Raw genomic sequence first — 18,720 nt, forward strand, 5'->3', positions numbered from 1 at the left:
ATCTTCCTGACCAATGGATGGAACCTGGGTCTCTTACATTGCAGGCAGATTCTTTACCATCTGAGCCACCAGGGAAGCCCCTATTCTATGCAAAGATCAAAACAGCATGAAATAAAAGAATGGAAAGTCCTTGGGGGTATAACGTCTGAAGGGAGAGGAGAGGGCAGTGGTGGAGACACAGACACAGGGAACAGACTTGTGGACACAGAGTGGGGAAGGAGAGAGTGAGGCAAATTGAGAGAGTACACTGAAAATATATACATTACCATATGCGAGACAGCCAGTGGGAATTCGCTGAACAACGCAGGGAGCTCAGCCTAGTGCTCTGGGACAACCTAGAGGGGTGGGATGGGAAGGGAGGTGGGAGGTGGAAGGAAGGTTCAAGAGAGAGGGGACATATACATTCATGTTGATGTATGGCAGAAACCAACACATACTGTAAATCAATTATCCACCAATTTTAAATAAAATTTTAAAATAAAATGAATAAATAACGGGAGAGGAAGAAATTAAACACAACAGGGTCTACAACCTGTACAGCTGTTTCCAGACGTCTGGAGGGACATTTTGGGTACCGTTAGCCCATCTGCGGTCTCGCTGCGCCACCTGGTGGCCGCTGCGTCCACCCACCAGCGGCAACAGCGCTCAGCAGCGCCACCTGGCCGGCAGCCTCGAGTTGACCCCGGGAGTCTTGGGAAGGATCTTTTTCCTGAATTCAAGGCAAAGAGAGGAAGAAAATGCTCAGGAGCCCCCGGGGGCCTGTCCTGCTACGGCTCTGATACAAGAAGGTGTCAGTGGGGTGTGATTACCTGCTCTCTGTCCTGTGTTCTGCACTGCCTGGTGGTGCCCAGCCCAGGGGTCTGTCCTGTCAAGAAGGCTCTGGGTAGGCACCCCTTTGAGAGATGCTAGTATTTTATGCGTTTCACAAGCAGGGAAAGAGGCCCTCAGAGAGGTAACCAAGGTCTCACCCAGGAAGTCCTCCCAGACAAGCTGGCTCACACCTGGAGAAGGATCATGGTCTGTGGTCAGACATAGTTCAGCACTGTCCTGTGCTTGCTAGAACCACGGTTTAGAGTCAGACAACCTCACTCTGCCGTTTACATGCTGTGTGACTCTGGGCAACTTACTGACTTCTCTGAGCTCCAGTTTCCTCAGTGAAAACCAGGCCTGGATGGACTAGACCATGCTCAGTGCTGCTCAGCACCAGCATCCCTGGGAATCTCTTAGAAATCTCAGTGGCACCCCACTCCAGTACTCTTGCCTGGAAAACCCCATGGACGGAGGAGCCAGGTAGGCTGCAGTCCACGGGGTCGCTGAGAGTTGGACGCGACTCAGTGACTTCACTTTCACTTTTCAACTTTCATGCATTGGAGAAGGAAATGGCAACCCACTCCAGTGTTCTTGCCTGGAGAATCCCAGGGACGGCAGAGCCTGGTGGGCTGCCGTCTCTGGGGTCGCACAGAGTCGGACACGACTGAAGCAACTTAGCAGCAGTAGCAGCTCCTGGCATACTGAATCCAGATCTCAGGAGAGGAAGCCCAGCCATCTGTGTCTTAACAAGCCCTTTCTGGGACCAATTTGCACTCCAGGTTGAGAACCTGTGACTCTCAGCATCTCTGAAACCGCTAAATGAGACATTCGGAATGTCTGTTGGTCACTCAGCCATGTCTGACTCTTTGCAACCCCGTGGACTGTAGCCTGCCAGGATCCTCTGTTCGTGGGATTCTCCAGGCAAGGATACTGGAGTGAGTAGCCATGTCCTTCACCAGGGGATCTTCCCCACCCAGGAATCGAACCCGGGTCCCCTGCATTGAAGCCAGATTCTTTACTGTTGGAGCCACCAGAGAAGCCATGTGGAATGTCTGGCCCAGGATAATTGCTCAATAAATGATTATTGTGATCCTCAAAGTTCGGAGAGTTCAGGTGGAAGGGGACTCTCTTCTTTTCCTTTTTCATATTTTTTTAGTTACAAATGTAACATATTCTGTTAAACACAGAAGTACCTTATGACCCAGCGACTTCTCCTCCTGGGTATATACTCAAAAGAAACAGGTATTCAAACAAATCTTATACACCCATGTTCATAGCAGCGTTATTCACAATGGTCAAAAGATGGAAACAACCCAAATGTTCATCAACTGACTAATGGCTTCATCTTGGGTTATTATTCAGCCACAAAAAGGAATAGAACACTGGTCCACACTGCAACATGGATGAACCCTGAAAACATTTCAGAGAAGCAACTACCTAACGTCACACATTGCAGGATTCTGTTTGTGTGCAATATCCAAAAATGGGCAGATCCACAGAGCCAGAAAATGGATTAGTGTTTGTCGAGGGGTGGGGACTGTTACTGGGTCCGGGTTTTGTTGTTTTGTTTTTTAGGGTTGATGAAAATGTTCCGGAACTGGATAGGAGTGATGGTTACACCACACAGTGAATCCACTAATCATTAATGGCAAGTTTTATGTGTCTTTCATCACCATAATAGAAGACAAGACAGGCCTGCTGTGATCCTTCAGAGCTGTGCAGAGCAACCCTGAGACCCCTGAGTAAGCAATGCTAAGAGTTTAAGGACTTTTGACATCATCCTTTTTGCTCAAATAAACTTATGTCCACGTTTCTTGGATTCACCTCCTTCCTAGCATTCTAAGTCCATGAGCTCATACACATTTCCTGGGCAACTTGCTGCTTTTCACGTAATGACACGTCACAGACAACCCTCATGGCCACGCCTTGGCCTGGACATCAAATCATTTGTTGTTGGTTTGTTTTGTTTTAATAGCTGCAAAATGTGGCACCGTCCTTCCCCCGTGGTGGGCACCTGGAGGGTTTCCAGGCACTCGCCACCAGAAACAGCTGCCATGAACATTGACACACGCATCTCATCATGAACGGGGGAGCCTTGTCTATGTTGTTATTCAGTTGCTCATTCGTGTCCAACTCTTTGTGACCCCATGGACTGCAACACAGCAGGCTACCCTGTCCTTCATCATCTCCCAGAGTTTGCTCAAACTCATCTCCATCAAGTCGGTGATGCCATCCAGCCATCTCGTTCTCTATTGCCCCCTTCTCCTACCCTCAATCTTGCCCACCATCAGGGTCTTCTCGTCTCTGTAGGGGAGATTTACCCAGTGGGGTAGATGGGCCTTCTGAATGCCTGCCTTGTAATCTGGCAAGGCTGTAGGACGCTGCAAGTTCCCCTCTGCAACACTAGAGGGAGCTGTGACCCAAACACTGGCGTACACGGAGGCACACGCACATAGCACCACCAGATGGGACCAGTGTTTTATCATTTTTTCCAAATTGCAAATTAACAGTGCGCACCCACCCAAGGGGTAGAAAGGAGGTTGCATGGAGGTACTGATTTGACTCGACAACTGGGGCGGCTGGCCTCCCTTGTTACACGCCCAGGTTTGGGGGATCCACGGACCCTCGCTGGACACAATGAATGTTCTCCTCAGAAAATGTGTGTTTGATGGACAATTTCGAGGGTTCAGGTCAGGCTGCGAAGCCGTCTGAGAGTCCCCGTGGCTGAGCCCCACTCTCGAGTTTCCAGTGGGGCACAGGCTGCCGCAGCTCTGACATTTCCGATGAGCACAAACAGCCGCGTTTTTCTAAATGTTAATGGGCTTCTGTGCCCTCTGCTGGGTGCTGGCGTAGTCAGGACGCACTGCGGAGGCTGAGCTGAGAGGCTGGAATTTTCCTCTGGCGCTAGAGCTTCTTTTTTTTTTCCTCTCTCTCTCTCTCTCTCTCCTGCAGAACTGGCCCTGAAGTTTTAAGTTCAGAAAGATTTTCTAGAAGTTGCTGCGGAAGCCTTGTACTTAATACTAAAATCAAAGTTGGAGAGAAATGATCTCTCCCACCCTGGGAATGATTAGTTCAGGATGGAGACTCTCATGATATAAGGTTTGCTGAAAATTTATGAGGCTTTCTGCATATGGGGAGTGTTTTGATTCCCCAGTGAGCAAACATTTTAAGCAAATTAAGTGGTGGTAGCAATATTAGTAATAATGGATACTATTTTTCAAGCATCTGCTCTGTGTCAGGCATTGCACCCCTCCCATGATGGCGGGGGCAGGTTTTATTTCCTGAAGGCTATGGAAGAAGAAGCAGAGGTTCTGAGACATGCAGTTGCCTGGCCCAAGGCCACCCATCTGATGGCAGAGGGAAATCCTAAGTGGGACCTGCAGGGTAGCCAGCCCAGGCCCTTTCTGAAGACCACCCCCATTGGTCATCGCGACTAGGTTGGGATGGAGATGATGAGGGTCCCTGGAGAGGTGACAGTCTGCCCTGAGGTCATACACTAGTTAGGAGTGGAAATAAAAATAGAATCCCAGCCCACAGATACACTGAAAACAGACGATGTCATTAAACCCTAGCAAAACACTGCTACCTGCAGAAGGTGGCCCTATTTGTGTATCTTATAAAAAGGGTATTTGGGGGGTCGGCGGGGGGGACCTGAACCTCTAACACCAAGTGGAGACTTTCCTTTTGTCAGAATTTAAAGGATTGAGAGCAATTTGAAAAGGGAATAACTCTCATCCTGTGTTTTGATGGCACTCACTGCAGCACCAGGGCCACCTAAAGTCCCCTGAGGCGCCACCAGTGGGTGCCCTTCCGCTTCTCTGGGAAGGTCTGGTGTCTATGCTGCAGAGAAGGGAGCGTTCAGACCAGAGATGGAGGGAGGACCCGGTGGGCAGGACTCAAGCATGTAGCCTCTCAGCCGAGTCTTTGGAGACAGATGGCCACACGCCCGAGACCGGGGCAGTGACCTGGTGGCCAGGGGTCCAGAGGGGTGGCCAAGGCAAGTGGCCATGTGGTGGGGGCACAGCTGTGCTTAGCGTGAGCCGTCCACCTCTCCAGAGAGGCTCCCCTGGCTCCAGTGGCTATTTTCCTGGCTGACATAAGGCACCCTGGTGAGCAGGGTCCCCGATGGCCAGGAGGTGCTGAGGGATCAGAGGACATTGGACAGCTCTTCCATAGGCTCCTGAGCTCAGAGATCATCTGTCTCTTGCTGATCAGAACTTGAGAGCCCAAGAAAGGACTCTAAATGATCCTAAATGTTTCTCCTCTCTTCCCCCTCCTCAATCATCAATAATGGAGCTCACTTTAGCCAGTCTGCACCAAGCTCTCAGCTGAGAAGAGCCGGCATGTACTGAGTGCCCCCACCCAACAACCTGGGGGACCAGATACCATGACCAGCCTCCATCCTCTGATACCCCAAGGCCAGAGGGCAGAGCCACCAAGATGCAACCTGGGGTCCACTCTGACCCCCAGCCCTTACGTCCACACTACCCTGGTAGCAATCCCACTCTGGCAATCGAGTTCAGTCTCACAGGAGATACAAGATACAGAGCAGGGAGACGGATATTATACCCAAACAATTGACCATAACTCCGAGGGAGCCAGTCACTCTCCACACAGAGGTGAGGCCCACCTGGGCAAAAGCAGACCACCACTAAAGACTACCCTCAATACCTTGGGCCTAAAAGGATTTCAGGATCCTATACAAATGTTTGAGATCAACTCCTTTAAAAAAAAAAAAATTCTGTTGGCTCCAAAGTATGACCCCACAAAACTTCAAATGTTGAATAAAATTATCTGCAAAGTATAACATGATTGCAACCAATTGCAAATCAACTCTTCTGAGGCTGTGGACAAATTTTATTGACAAGGCAATGCAAGCTTATTTGACTAGAACAGCTCGGATGTTAAGATGGTCTGAAAGGAAGAGTCCCCAGGACCTACAGAAGTGTTTTAATGGCCCTGCCACTGACCAAGCAAAATGTCATCACAGTTTGGAACTTGCTCAGCTCCTGGCCAAGTGTTCAGCTGAACTGGGGGCGATGAAGACAGAGGGCTTCCCTCCAAAGTTTTGGGGACAAGTGTCAGGCAGGTGACTCTCCTAACAATAAAGACAGGAGAGCAAAACTCCCGGAAAACCCATGACTGTGAGTCACACCCCTTGTTAAGTTAAAAGGGTGCCCAGGTCCCCCTGCCAACACACCTCATTAGCTAAATGAACTGACCCCACTGGGTGAGGCTATTTAATATCTGCCTATTGACTTTGAGGAACATCTGCCAAAAACAAGATCTCTGTTTTGACATAGTTGATGCCGAGCTGTATTTTCTTTTTCCCCGACTATTATTTGTCAAACAGATTGCTGAGCTGGGTCCAGTCACGTCCACCAAGCGTAAAGCCACATCATCAACACGGATCTTCCTTGCAAAGACAGCAGGAAATGCGGCCCATTGATGTAAAAGCTGAATGCAGTTCCAGTTCTTGGGATGTAAGTTGGAGAGAAGGGCGGCTGGGATGCAGTGCCATTTTCCAGCTCCTTAAAAATCAGAACTTCAGATCCAGGGTTCCTTGGAAAACGACTAAGTTCAGGTCTGAAACCAAAAAAAAAAAGAAAAAAAAAATCTGCAAAAGCACATAACAGAACTGCAACAGTAGAGGGACTGCTGCCACACAGACTGGCCCAGGAAGCTGTGTCGGGATTCAGGGCTTCAGAGAAACACGTGTGGTTGTGGGTGCGAGGGTGGACAGCACCGCCCAGGAACAGCCGTGGCCATTCCCGCCCTGAGGTTTCAGAGCCAGGGAGCAGTCCAGGGAGTCGTAGCCTGTGTCCACCCATCTCCCACGTGAAACAAGTTAGTTTGATGACACTTGGCAGGCCCATCCATGGCCTCGAATCTTCTTCTCCTTTTGTACCTTATGCTGCTCTTAAAATAATTCAAAAGAAAAGAAAATGAAAGTCACTCAGTCATGTCCGACTCTTTGGAACCCCATGGATTATACAGTCCATGGAATTCTCTAGGCCAGGATACTGGAGTGGGTAGCCTTTCCTTTCTCCAGGGGATAATTCAAGCCAACACTTAAAAATTAGGATTTAGATTAAAAAGCCGGGTTCCTGGCTCTGGAAAGCCCTAGCTGCCTTTGGCTCACTTACTGCTGGAGCTGAATGGCAGCATCTTCTTCAGGCAAGGTTGAGGGGGGGGGGTGGTACACGTCAGTCTGCTCCAGTCCTCACCCCTCCGTCTGGTCTCCCACACCCAGCTCATCACTCACATGGCAGCTTTCGTGGGCTGTCGAGCCCAGAGCCCAGCATGAATGCTGCCCCCTAGTAAGGGTGCTGGAGCTCCCCCAGTTCTAGAAGGACAGGAGAAAGCTAGTGTAGGGGAGGAGGGTGCTTGGACCTTTGGGGATGGGACAAGAGGACAAAAAGAAGCTGCCAGTTCAAACTCTCTTCTTTACGAGCTATCGTCATCTTTTGCACTGGTCTCCTTTAAATCCAATGTCAACTCACCCCCTTTCACCAAGAGGAACCATGTGCCCCTTGTGGGCAACCAAGCTCGGATGTCTTCTGGCCGGCCTAGCTTCCCACCCCAACCCTACCTCTGACTCAGACAGCAGACCCCTCCAGGAAGGCTCAGGAAAACCTCTGGAACATTGCGAGCTCAGGGAGCATTTTGTTCCATGAATTTAACAAGCTGGAATTCACAGGTGACACTGCCCACCACCCGGCAACAACTGCCCTCCCTGGTTTTGTATCATAACAACAAGAACTACTCTCATTGTGTCCATTACCCCTGTTAGGCAGATGCATTAGATGGTGTCCGGACGGGAGAGGAGGTAATTGGTCCCCATCACCCCAAGCAGCGTTCCTGGGTATAATGAACAAATAGCTCGAAATTAAAGGCTGGCGTGGGAGTCTGTTAGGTCCATAATGGGTTAGGAAATGAACACAAAGTCACCCACTTCTATCAATATTCTCCGCACGTCATTTGCAAACAGGACAGATCATTTCGTCCCTGATTCAGATTAATTGCCATGTTTCCCTGAATTTCTGCTCACCACGGCCACTGTTCACCGTGGACCTGAACTCGGGAAAGTTACCTCGAATCAGCGTCAACATGCAAACGTTCCTACACTTTGCTCTCCTTCTTGGTGCCGAACCCGGACTTGACTCTCTGAAAAGCCTTGTTCACCACAGGGTCCAGTGGGTCCTTAGTCCCCATCTTCACCAGCCAGTAGAAGAGGAACATCCGTCGCTCGCTCTGGGTACGGTTCAGGCGGCGGGCGATGGACATGGGCGTCTCCCCCTTGGCATCCTTGTCGTTGATGGAGGCCCCATAGTTGAGCAGGAGGCTGATACAGTCCAGCCGGCTCATGGCTGCAGCCACATGCAGAGGCGTCCTGCCCACGGGGGATCTTCCCTGACAGTTGGCACCTGGGAAATAAAAGAGTGGCTCAGGGAGGGCCACCCTGCTGGCCAGAGCCAACCTTCAGAAACCTGTTCAAGAAGAGACTCACGGGGAGGGGCCGAGGTTTGGAAAGGAACGGTTGGGAGAATGAATAACTGCTCCCCACCCTGGTACCCAGTGCCATGAAGGGGTCACTCCTGTATCCCCCCTACCCAGCATCCAGCCCTGCTTCACCCTCAGGCTCCTCTTGTCGCAAAGACCTTTCTACAATCCTCACTCAAATCCTTGGGGCGATGTTCTGGGTCTTCACTGCTCTGTCCTACCCACCTCGCCTTATCACTCCGGTATTACCCACCCCACCTCCCACTCAGCGATCTTCCTCCCCCACCACTCCATGCTTCACTTACACCAGCCCTCTAGCTTTATCCTTTCAACACACCTACTCCCTTACCTTGCCTCAGGATCTTTGCACATGCTGTTTCCTTTGCTAAAAACACTCTCATCCCTTCCCCTCCCCCCTTGGGGTAACTCTATGTTTCTTGAGGTTTCATTCACTTCCTCAGGAAAACGCTCCTTAGTCCTCCTCCCCAAGAATCCCCCTGTGCACAGTTTAGTCACATCTGACTCTTTGTGACCCCACAGACTGTACCCCGCCAGGCTCCACTGTCCCTGAGATTCTCCAGGCAAGAATACTGGAGTGGGTTGCCACGCCCTCCTCCAGGGGATCTTCCCAACCCAACGATTGAACCCACATCTCTTACATCTACCTGTGTTGGTAGGATGGTTCTTTACCACTGAGCCGTCTAGGGAGCCCCTGCATTTTGTTCAATAGATGTTCTGCGTCTCCAGAACAGTCTACGCACGACTGACCATGCATGGAATTAATTATTTGTAATAATTTGCTGACTTCCCTTCATAAACTCCACATGGGCAGAAAACACGCTTGTTTTGATCATTGCTGTTTTCATCCCCGGCACGTAGCCTGGGCGATGCCTGGAGAAGACAGGCCTCTGGAAGATGTCAGAGGCTGAGCAGCGTGACTCACGGACAGACTTCACTTGGCTTGAATCCCTCACTGCCTCCCACAGATGGGTGGGCTAATGACAGGTGTCCAATATAGACTTGTTGAATTGAATCAAATTCTGGGTAACAAACACCATGACAGAGAGAACAAGGCAATTCAATTACACGCAGCTGACATTTCGGTAGCCAGTTTTTATGAGCTATGACTGGTCAGTGAGGTAAAGTTTTAAATGGGTTCTTACAACACCCTGCCTTGGCCCTGGCACCTCTTTACAGCTACTGTCTGCAAAGGACAGAAAACTTTGCCAAGCCGGCTGTAATTTTTTAACTGGTGCTTTCAAATACATCACAGTTCCATCAGAGTCAAAATGACTTTTTATGAGCTTAAAGGACTGCTGGGCCGTGAAAAGCCCATATTTCATACTACAACAGGAGAAGTGCAGAAAGAGGGGAGGACTGTCACAAAAACCCCTACCCATCACAGACACATGGCCTGTCATCCTGCCCAAGCATTGGAGATGTTTTCCCAGGTTGGTTGGTGAAAGTGGGGGAAATAGCACAGAGAGCCTGGGATCAAGGCCAAAGGCTGGGAAGAGGGGGTCCAATCTGGAGCCAAGTTGATGTGGGAGATCCTCAGATGAAGCCCCCTCCTGAGCCCCAAGTAGTGTGTGCATGCTCAGTCATGTCTGACTCCGTGCAACCCCAAGGATTGTAATCCACCAGGCTCCTCTTCCCTGGGAGTCTCCAGACAAGAATACTGGAATGGGTTGTCATTCCCTTTTCCAGGGGATCTTCCAGACCCAGGGATCAAACAGGCACCTCCTGCATTGGCAGGCAGGTTCTTTTATCACTGAACCACCTGGGAAACCAGTGATCAAATACTATGTGCTTTTTCTGGAGGAAGCTGGTGGCCTGGGATGTCTGACATGGTTTTCTCATGTTTTTGAATGGTCTGCACCTCAATCCCAGACCTCTTTTCCCCAAAACACTCTATATCCAGGAAAGATAAAACGTACTCCCAAAGAACTCCTCAGGCAAAGCCCTTTAATTGGGAGACAAGCCAGGCTAAGGCTTCTGTGTCTGTGGACAGAGAGAGTAATTGCTCTTTGGTGGAGGAGAGATGAAAACAAGGGTGTGGGACAAATAATTCAAAGGCTTGGAGAAAGGAGACTGGCCAGCTTGCCAGCCACCAAGGGAGGGATGTCAGCATGGGGCTAGACTCCTTGGGCAGAAAAGGGACCCGAGGTGGGGAGGAAATAACAGGATGGGTTGGGAATATCCCCAGCGGGATCTGGTTGGACACTATGAACCAGGAAGCCCTGACTTGGTGTCCTGAAAAATTCTGACTTCCTGAGCCCTGGCCAGGAGAGGCAATATAGCCTCTCTTGGCCTTAGTTAGCATGTCCTCAACCCCCTCAGACAGTGACCGGGTGGCCCAATGGGGACCTTAATTGGTGGTTGACAAACTTAGGTCCAGGAAACTACTACTGAGCGAACCAGCAGGACAAGCCACTGTGTCCCCCTTGCCTGCAAAAGACCCCTACTCTTGAACATAATCAGTGGACATGAAGAAGAAGCTGATCCGCTCAGTCGTGTCCGATTCTTTGCGACCCCATAGACCGTTGCCTACCAGGCTCCTCTGCCCATGGGATTTTCCGGGCAAGAATACTGGAGTGGGTTGCCATTTCCTTCTCCAGGGGATCTTCCCAACTCAGGGATCGAGCCCAGGTCTCCTGCATTGCAGACAGACGCTTTACCGTCTGAGGCACCAGGAAAGCCCCTCAATGGACATGAGTTTGAGCTGACTCTGCGAGATGGTGAAGGACAGGGAAGCCTGGCGTACTGCAGTCCATGAGGTTGCAAAGAGTCAGACATGACTTAGTGACTGAACACCAGCCACGTGAACACACCCAGCCGCTATGAGATTTACCGTGTTCTAGAAGGTACTGCACAGCCTCCGAGTGACCCCTGTGTGAGGCAACATACAAGGCCACAAACGCTCTCTGGGAAATCCACTTCTTCCACTGCCTGTCGTCAAAACGCCCCGAATTTGCAGTTCGGTAGAAAGTGTCTTCGGCAACACCGAGGCAAGCCAGCTGGATGAGACACACAGTTACACACGTGAGTCTCAGTGACTTCAGGAACACAGAGGCACCTGGCTGGTGGGTCCCGGGACACCCTGGTGGGGAAGTCAGCTTGGATGCCACGTGCAGGAGGTGGATGGGACAGGCCGGGTTGTGGGGGGGGTGGGGGTGGCAGCAGCCCCTAGGGGAGGGAGAAGCTGGAAACCAGCCAGGGGTATCTCTCTCTGCACGTCCAGGAAACACAAATTTACCACCAGACAGGCTTGGGAGGCAGGAAATTCTTCCTGTCCGTGTTTTGAAGAGAGAAAAATAGCTTTTCTGGGTGTCCAGAGGAAGGGGGCTGCAGCCCTGAAGGAAGACCCCCGCCAACACCGAACACCCCCCCCCACTCCAAGGGAGCACGCACTCCTAGGGAGAGTTGATGAACCCTGGCCTTCCGGTCTATTCTTAGGCCCATTGTCTCCCTTAACGTTTGGGACACTCTGAACTCTGCTCTCAGGTGAATAACAGCCCTGGGACATAATCTTCTCAGGGAGAATTAAAGTTCTGAGCCCCAGAGGAAGGCTACGGTTCCAACAGAGAGGAACCCAGTCCCTGATGCAGGGGGGTGATGACAGTTCTGGCCCAAGACAAGTTGGGGAGGACTCACCCCACATTCAGAACAAGAGTCAGAGAACCCAGAATGGACACAGCCCAAGAGGAATCCAGGGAAGGCAGAGGAGGGGGAGAAACGCAGAGAAGCAACAAGAGAGTTAAGGCTCTTGCTCCAGGGCAGCAGGGTTGCTGGGTCGGCCCTGACTTCCTAGAACCACCACCGCTCCCCAGAACCTCATCTCAACCACCCCGCCATCGGCATCCCAGCCAGAAGTAAACTCTCCTCCACAAGTTCCTCGCTGCTCATCCGAATTTATTTTCCACAAAGAACGTGCACTCACCCCGTGTCTGAGCGATTCACCTTCACTTTTGGGTAGACATTTCCTCCTCCTGCCTTACTCCCACCCCCGCCTGCCCCCCGCCCCATACCAGAGCCCTGCTCAAGCCCTGGCCAAGGGTTAGGGCTTCTGTGTTTCCAAGTCTCTCCCTGTCAGGTGGGGGCAGACCCTCGGGACTTATTTTTTTTTGCAGCGACGAACGCTCTGAACCACACAGTTCCAACTTATCTGGCGTCCTCTGCTGTTAAATTAGGTTTTCAACTTTACCAAATATACTTGTGGTGCTAGTGGTAAAGAATTTGCTTGCAATGCAGGAGACCCAGGTTCGATCCCTGGGTCGGGAAGCTCCCCTGGAGAAAAGAATGGCAACCCACTCCAGTACCCTTGCCTGGCGAATCCCATGGACAGAGGAGCCAGGTGGGCTACAGTCCATGGGGTGGCAAAGAGTCGGACACGACTGAAGAGACTTAGAACACATGCAAATATACACGTGAATAGGAAAAGGGCTGCCCTGGTTCCTTTCGGGGTGGAGTGACTGGGTTACAAATCACAAGTCCGTGGACAGGGAGAAACCGCAAAGCCAAACAGCAAATGGAAACACATGATTTGATCATGATGACAAGTCGTCGTTATTCTCTCTACTCTGCAACTTTCAATAAATATTCACAGTAAAGAACAAGCAACTTCCCCCTACACACATACACACACAATCTACAGTTGCTTCATGAAGTATAATATCCATTTAAAGAAGCATGAAAACACCTTACTGGGATCCCCTTCCACAGCCGCCAAAACCAGTTCCGTCCATCCATCATAGTGCCAGATACATAATGAAATAATTCCACCAGGAATAACGTCGTGGAACTTCAGCGTAGCATCATCCATCAAAATTCCTATGGGGAATAATTTTTATCTTTAAAAAGAAAAATCAGGCATTAAAGATAAATTGTTACACTGGTTTAGTTAAGAGATTATCTTATTTGTGATATTTGGGTATCACAAAAATACTTTGAGACACTTGAGCACTAGTCTCATTTGATAAAACCATGTATATCTGTTTGTGGTAGCTGATATTTTTTAGAAAATTAATTTGGCTTAACTCAAAGAGAAGCCAAACCTTCCCCCACCAAAAAAAAAGTAATAGATCATAAAATTCTGTAATTATAACTTGAGTGTGTGCATGCCAAGTCGCTTCAGTAATGTCCGACTTTTTGCCACCCTACGGACTGTAGCCTGCCAGGCTCCTCTGTTCATGGGATTCTCCAGGCAAGAATGCTGGAGTGGATTGCCATGCCCTTCTGCAAGGGGATCTTCCCAACCCAGGGATCAAACCACACCTCTTATGTCTCTTGCATGGACAGGCAGGTTCTTTACCACTAGCGCCACCTGGGAAGCCCAATTATAACTTGACCCATCACACACGAAAAATACATGAAGTGAACAAAAGTCATTTCAGGAGGCCAACTCTAAGTAGAACTACTTGAAGTAACTGTACATTACAGACAGGTAATACAAGTGGTTATACAAGTTATATACCTTTAAACTAAAATATTGATTCTGGTTAATCTTGTCATCAGTTAGCTTAAAGAGGTAATAATGAGAAACGATTGTTGGATATTTCAAATTATAGCCTATGGCAGCATTTCTCAACCTCTGCACTCGTGACCCTTGGGGCCGAATGACTATCTGCTGTGTGGTCTTCCTGGACATTGCAGGGTCTTTACAGCATTCCTGGCCTCTACCCCCAAGGTGGCAGCAGCCCACTCAGCTAGGTGTGACCACTGAAATGTCTCTAGACATTGCCAGATGGCTTCCAGGGGGACGAAATTGCCCCAGTGGAGACCCTATGGTAATATGAGCATCTCCATGTCAGTCCCCACCATAATTTGGACTTGGTGTGGAAGAATATCCTGTCTATGTGTCATCACCCAAAACTGTCCCTTACTCATACTCTTGGGGGAAGATGGTCAGAATTAGTAGAATAGGACTGTAGAACATTTTAAGAAAATGAAGTTGATTTCAGTTTACCTTTGGAAATACACACACACATCTTCCTACCTGGCCACCTGTAATCTAGCTGAAGGATTAATCTGCTTTTTCCAATAAGCAGACCTAAGAATGGAATGTCTCAACTCTGCCCAGGGTGGATTATCATTATTCCGAGTAGAATTTGTGAGCATTTTTGGTTTCATGATTGACTGATTACTAAGTGCCAGTACTCAGCACCCACATTCTTTAATCCTCACGACAAGCCAGGGGTGGCTGGTCCATTTGCCGCAAAAGCAGATGGAGGCTCACATGGCCAGTGAACAGCAACACCAGGACTCCAACCAGCCCTGCCTCTCCTCGATGCCCTTTGCCACTCACTCTAGACTTTGTTGGCACCCTTTGGTTCCCAGCAACTCCAGTTGGTGGATAGAAACATGGAATAGCGGTTAGCAAATCTGTTAATTAGGGTCTTATTTGTGGTTCTCACACTGAGGATAATCACTAATTAGTTTAAGTAAGACAACTCAATGACTTCCTAACAACTTTGAAAAAACTGGAGCAAGGCTGTGTTTCTCCGAGAAAAACAAGAGCACAATTCACACCAGCTAAACAGCTCTTAGAGAAAATCAGAGCACATTCTCCTTTTACAGGCAGGCAGCAACTGCCTTCGGCTTAGACAAACACTAATTATCACCACCTAAATAAATTATTAGAGTTGACAACAGACGTGGGAAGGCGACCCGCCTCCAGGAGAACGCTTCACCCCCTTTTAGAGTTAAGTCTTTCAAGGTTTTCACAAACATTATCTCATTTGATCCTCCCTGGCAACCTTTGAGGTGGGTAAAGAGGCATCAGACTGATTATTTATTGGCAGAAGCCCAAATTTCTTCCATCATCGTGGTATACCTTCTCTCTTTCTTGTTTGCCGTCAACAGTAAGGACAGCAACCGCAAGAGAGGTCAAGCTTCTAACAGTTGCTAAGTGCTTGCTGACTAACAGGATTGTGACATCAGTGTTAAGCCACTTCGTCTCTTTCTTTCCCTCTTAGCTTTCTTGAATGTATCGCTCGGCATAGCTCATGGGTGAAAATAAATTAACAGGAGCGGTGTCAGACATCTGCAGTTCAGGACACATAATTCTTGAATTACTTGCTTTGGAACTCTAAGTACTTCCATAGCTCACTTCACTTTTAACACATTAAATCCAGGTACATTTCTTTCCACATAAAATCTCGAAAAGGCTCTTAAGCGTCTTCCAAATACTGCTCTAGCAAAGCAAATACATCATGAAAAATGCTTAACCAATTTCCAAGAGGGCAAAGGAAAGGACTTTGGTCTTCAGTATGCATTCTGAGTTTCTGGAGTCGTTTTTGCCTGAAGGAGGAAACAGCACTGAGGATTCCGGAGCTAATGGGGCTGTGGTTTGCAAATCAGGAAACTGAGCCCCAGAAGGGCAATGTCTGGGAGCTTGGAGCTCAGGGAGACAGGCTGCTTCAAGTCTTCATCTCTATTGCTTCACGGCCCCTGCAGTATAACTGCAGTCTCTCTGCGCCACCGGCTGTTCACTTTCTCTGTGCAGCAGCCCAGAGAGTTATTTTCTACCTTTGTTTTTGCATTGATTTCAAGCAGGTGGGGAGATGGTGGAGGCTGGGGGGCTTTGATCCTGCTCTCATATTCTAAATATCATAGGGATGGGATGGGGACAACCAGACCCATGTGCTGAGGGAAGGAGACCCTCGGGGGAGAGGATGTGCTCTGGGCCCTCACTCTCCACTGGATGTCTCCCATGTGGGGTTTATCTGGACAGGGAACCTTGGAGTCCTGAGTCAGTCACAGTGAGCTTTGGGTGCTGGATTCTGATTCTGGTTGGGCTAGCTTTGAGCTCCTGACATGGACAAGGAGGCCGCTTCAGATTTAAGGTCCTGATATGGACTGGGTCAGTGCCAGTATTTGGGATTCAAATGTGGACAGGGTTTGAGATTTGGGGTTCTGATGGAGGCAAGGTTTGCGCTCTGCCTGGAGGTCCTGGTGTGGGAAGGATCTGTTCTGGGATGTAGAGTCCTTCTGTGGGAAGGATTTGTTTTGGCATTTGAGGGTCCTGGATAACATAGGGATGAGGAACTGGACAGGTCTGCCATGGGATTCGGGTGTCTCAGTGGCGACAGGTTCTGCTATGAGATTTGGAGTCCTAATATAGGCAGGGTTTGGTCTTGAACTTGGGGTTTAAATGTGACTGAGGCTGATGTGGGATTTGGGTTTCAAACACAAGCAGAGTTTGCTTTAAGTCTGGGGGGTGCTCATGTAGGCAAGGCTTGTTTTGAGCTTTGGCTTCCTTACACGCATATGGCTGGCTTAAACCTGAGTGCAAACATGATTTCCATGGAGGTTTGGGGTTCAGATATGGGTACACTGGACTTTAGTTTTGGGCGGAATCTGTCTCATGCCTTGGAGCTCTTCTGAAGACTCTTGGCCTGGGCTTCTGTTGTGCTCACAGTGAGCTGTCAGATGTGGGCAGAGTTCATTTTGGGGTCTGACACGGTGTGGGGTTCAGATGTGTGATTGGTTAGGCGGAGAGGAGGGACTCAGAATTGAGCCCATCTGCTCTGGGATTCAGGTTTCTGTTGTGAGGAGGGGGTCACTTGGGGATTGTATTTGAGGTTCAAACATGAGTATGGTTTGTGGAGAGATGTGGGTTCTGAGGCTCACAGCGTTTGTTTAAGGCTCTAGTGTCCTGGAGTCTACATGGTTGCTGGAGGATTCGGGGTTCTCACGGTCACTTGGTTAGTCTGGGGATTAAGGGGTTCAGTCTTGGGCAGACTGGTTCTTGGCTTGAGGGCCCTGAAGTGAGCAGGGCTTGTTCCAAGCTCTAGTGTCCGTGTGTGGACACTTTGCCAAAGAATCCAGGGTTCTGAAGTAGTCATGGTAACCCTGGAGATTTGGGGTAAGTTTTGGGCAGGCTTGTTCTGGGCTTGGGGTCCTTGCATGGATACAACTTGATGGCGGATTGGGGGTCCTGGTGTCCCACAGCGTAGCACAGACACTAGAGGTTTGCCTCCATATGGGGGCCTGACATAAGCAGGTTTGTGGGGTCTGCTGAGGACAAACGTTTCAGGCTTGAGGTCTTGTGTGGCACTGCTGGCTTTGGGACTTGGGTCCCTGATGAAGAGAGACATGGCAATCTGAGGGTCTGGGTGTCTGAAGGTCCTAGGGGGGTGGGCAGTGTCTGCTTTGGGACTGGGGGCTCTGACCTGGACGGGGTTGTCTCAGGTTGGCAGGATGGACTAGACAGCTGGCTTTGAGATTGGAGAATTTGCTACAGATCAGGGTCTTGCTGTGGACAGGGTTTGCCTGAAGATCTGAGGTCTAACATGAACCTGGCTTTTCTGGAATTGGGAAGACCCTAGGTGGCCAGGGTTGGCTTTTCCCCCTGGAGTTTCATGGTGTGGGATTTGTTTTGGCCCATCTGGGGGTACGCGTCTGGGCGGGCTTCCCTTGTCCCATTGTAGGTTCAGAGGGGACTTGGCAGCCGGGGTTCAGAGGAGTACACTTGGCCAGGAAAGGGGTCGGGCAGGGGCCACCTTGGTCCAGGTACTGCAGCCGCTGCAGGTTGAAGGGAATACCGGCTGTTAGGTCCAGCTCCTCTTTGAGCTCCCGCACCGTCATGTTGCTGCGGCAGTTTGTCACTCGGAACATCTCCCCGGAATCTTCCAGCAGCACTCTCATGGCGAAGACATCCGGGACCACGTCAGTCGCCTGGTTCACGGCCTGCGGGTCCCCGACGTGATTCCGGCCGCGGGTGCGGGCCCGGAGCTGTGGGGAGTGGGGCCGCGGGCCGGCCGAGTCCGCCCCCCGCGTGGGCGGCCAGGCCGCAGCGGGGTCGGGGCGAATGGTGCCCCCCAGCGGCGTCGCTGCCTCCGCCGCCCCCCTCCTCATGGCCCGCCGCCCAGCCCCAGCCGCTTGGGCCCGTCTTGCGCGTCATCCCGGCTCCACGAAGTGGTCGCGCGTCACCGGCGCCCCCACCCCTCCCCCGACAGGTGACACCCCCCACCCCCACTCCCCGCGGTGGGCCGAAGGGTTGCAGTTAACCAAAGCGGGCTTCACGTGGACCTGGTGCAGCTTCTTGAATAAGGGGAATGGGCACGGGCGCTTCTAAAACAGTGGGGAGATTTACTGAGATCAATACAGAGGCATCGCCACGAGGCGTGCGCCCCCGCACCACACCCCCAGCTCCCCTTCCCAGCTGAACATCAGGTCCTTTAAGCGGGAAAACTGTGGCCTCTTCTCCTCGTCTGTTTAAAATACACTCATTGCACAATTCGGGGCCAACTACCTGTAGGAATTATGCCTGAATAACGCTCTAAATCATCTCTGCGTGCATCGTCTATGGAGAGTTGTAAAGTGCAGTCTTTAGTCACACTTTAAAATCGCATTTTGAGCATGAATGAAAAAGGCAACATTGCAGAAATATGACTCCTTTCAAGC

The 18,720-nt window shown here is 50.3% G+C and overlaps 1 protein-coding gene across 1 annotated transcript; it reads right to left on the bottom strand.

The window, feature by feature from the left end:
• Nucleotides 1-5,652: 5,652 nt before the first annotated feature.
• On the bottom strand, nucleotides 5,653-18,171 carry ANKRD60 (ankyrin repeat domain 60). Its single transcript, XM_040248773.1, has 5 exons — nucleotides 17,817-18,171; nucleotides 13,013-13,143; nucleotides 11,165-11,330; nucleotides 7,904-8,237; nucleotides 5,653-6,396 (listed from the first exon to the last, which is right to left on the bottom strand). Exons 1-4 carry the CDS (start codon nucleotides 18,169-18,171, stop codon nucleotides 7,933-7,935), a joined length of 957 nt encoding a protein of 318 aa, XP_040104707.1. The 3' UTR covers nucleotides 5,653-6,396; nucleotides 7,904-7,932.
• Nucleotides 18,172-18,720: the final 549 nt, after the last annotated feature.

This window comes from Oryx dammah, unplaced genomic scaffold (genome assembly GCF_014754425.2).
Source record: "Oryx dammah isolate SB20612 unplaced genomic scaffold, SCBI_Odam_1.1 HiC_scaffold_10, whole genome shotgun sequence".
NCBI lineage: Eukaryota > Metazoa > Chordata > Mammalia > Artiodactyla > Bovidae > Oryx > Oryx dammah.

Bases quoted from the DNA above. Each gene is read 5' to 3' on its own strand.
- ANKRD60 (XM_040248773.1), bottom strand. From the start codon at position 18,171: ATGAGGAGGGGGGCGGCGGAGGCAGCGACGCCGCTGGGGGGCACCATT. The intron at 13,144-17,816 runs GTGGCCCCTGCC...TATTCCCCATAG, and splicing joins GCTGCAGTACCTGGACCAAG to GAATTTTGATGGATGATGCT. The intron at 11,331-13,012 runs GTGTTTTCATGC...TGTCTCATCCAG, and splicing joins TGGAAGGGGATCCCAGTAAG to CTGGCTTGCCTCGGTGTTGC.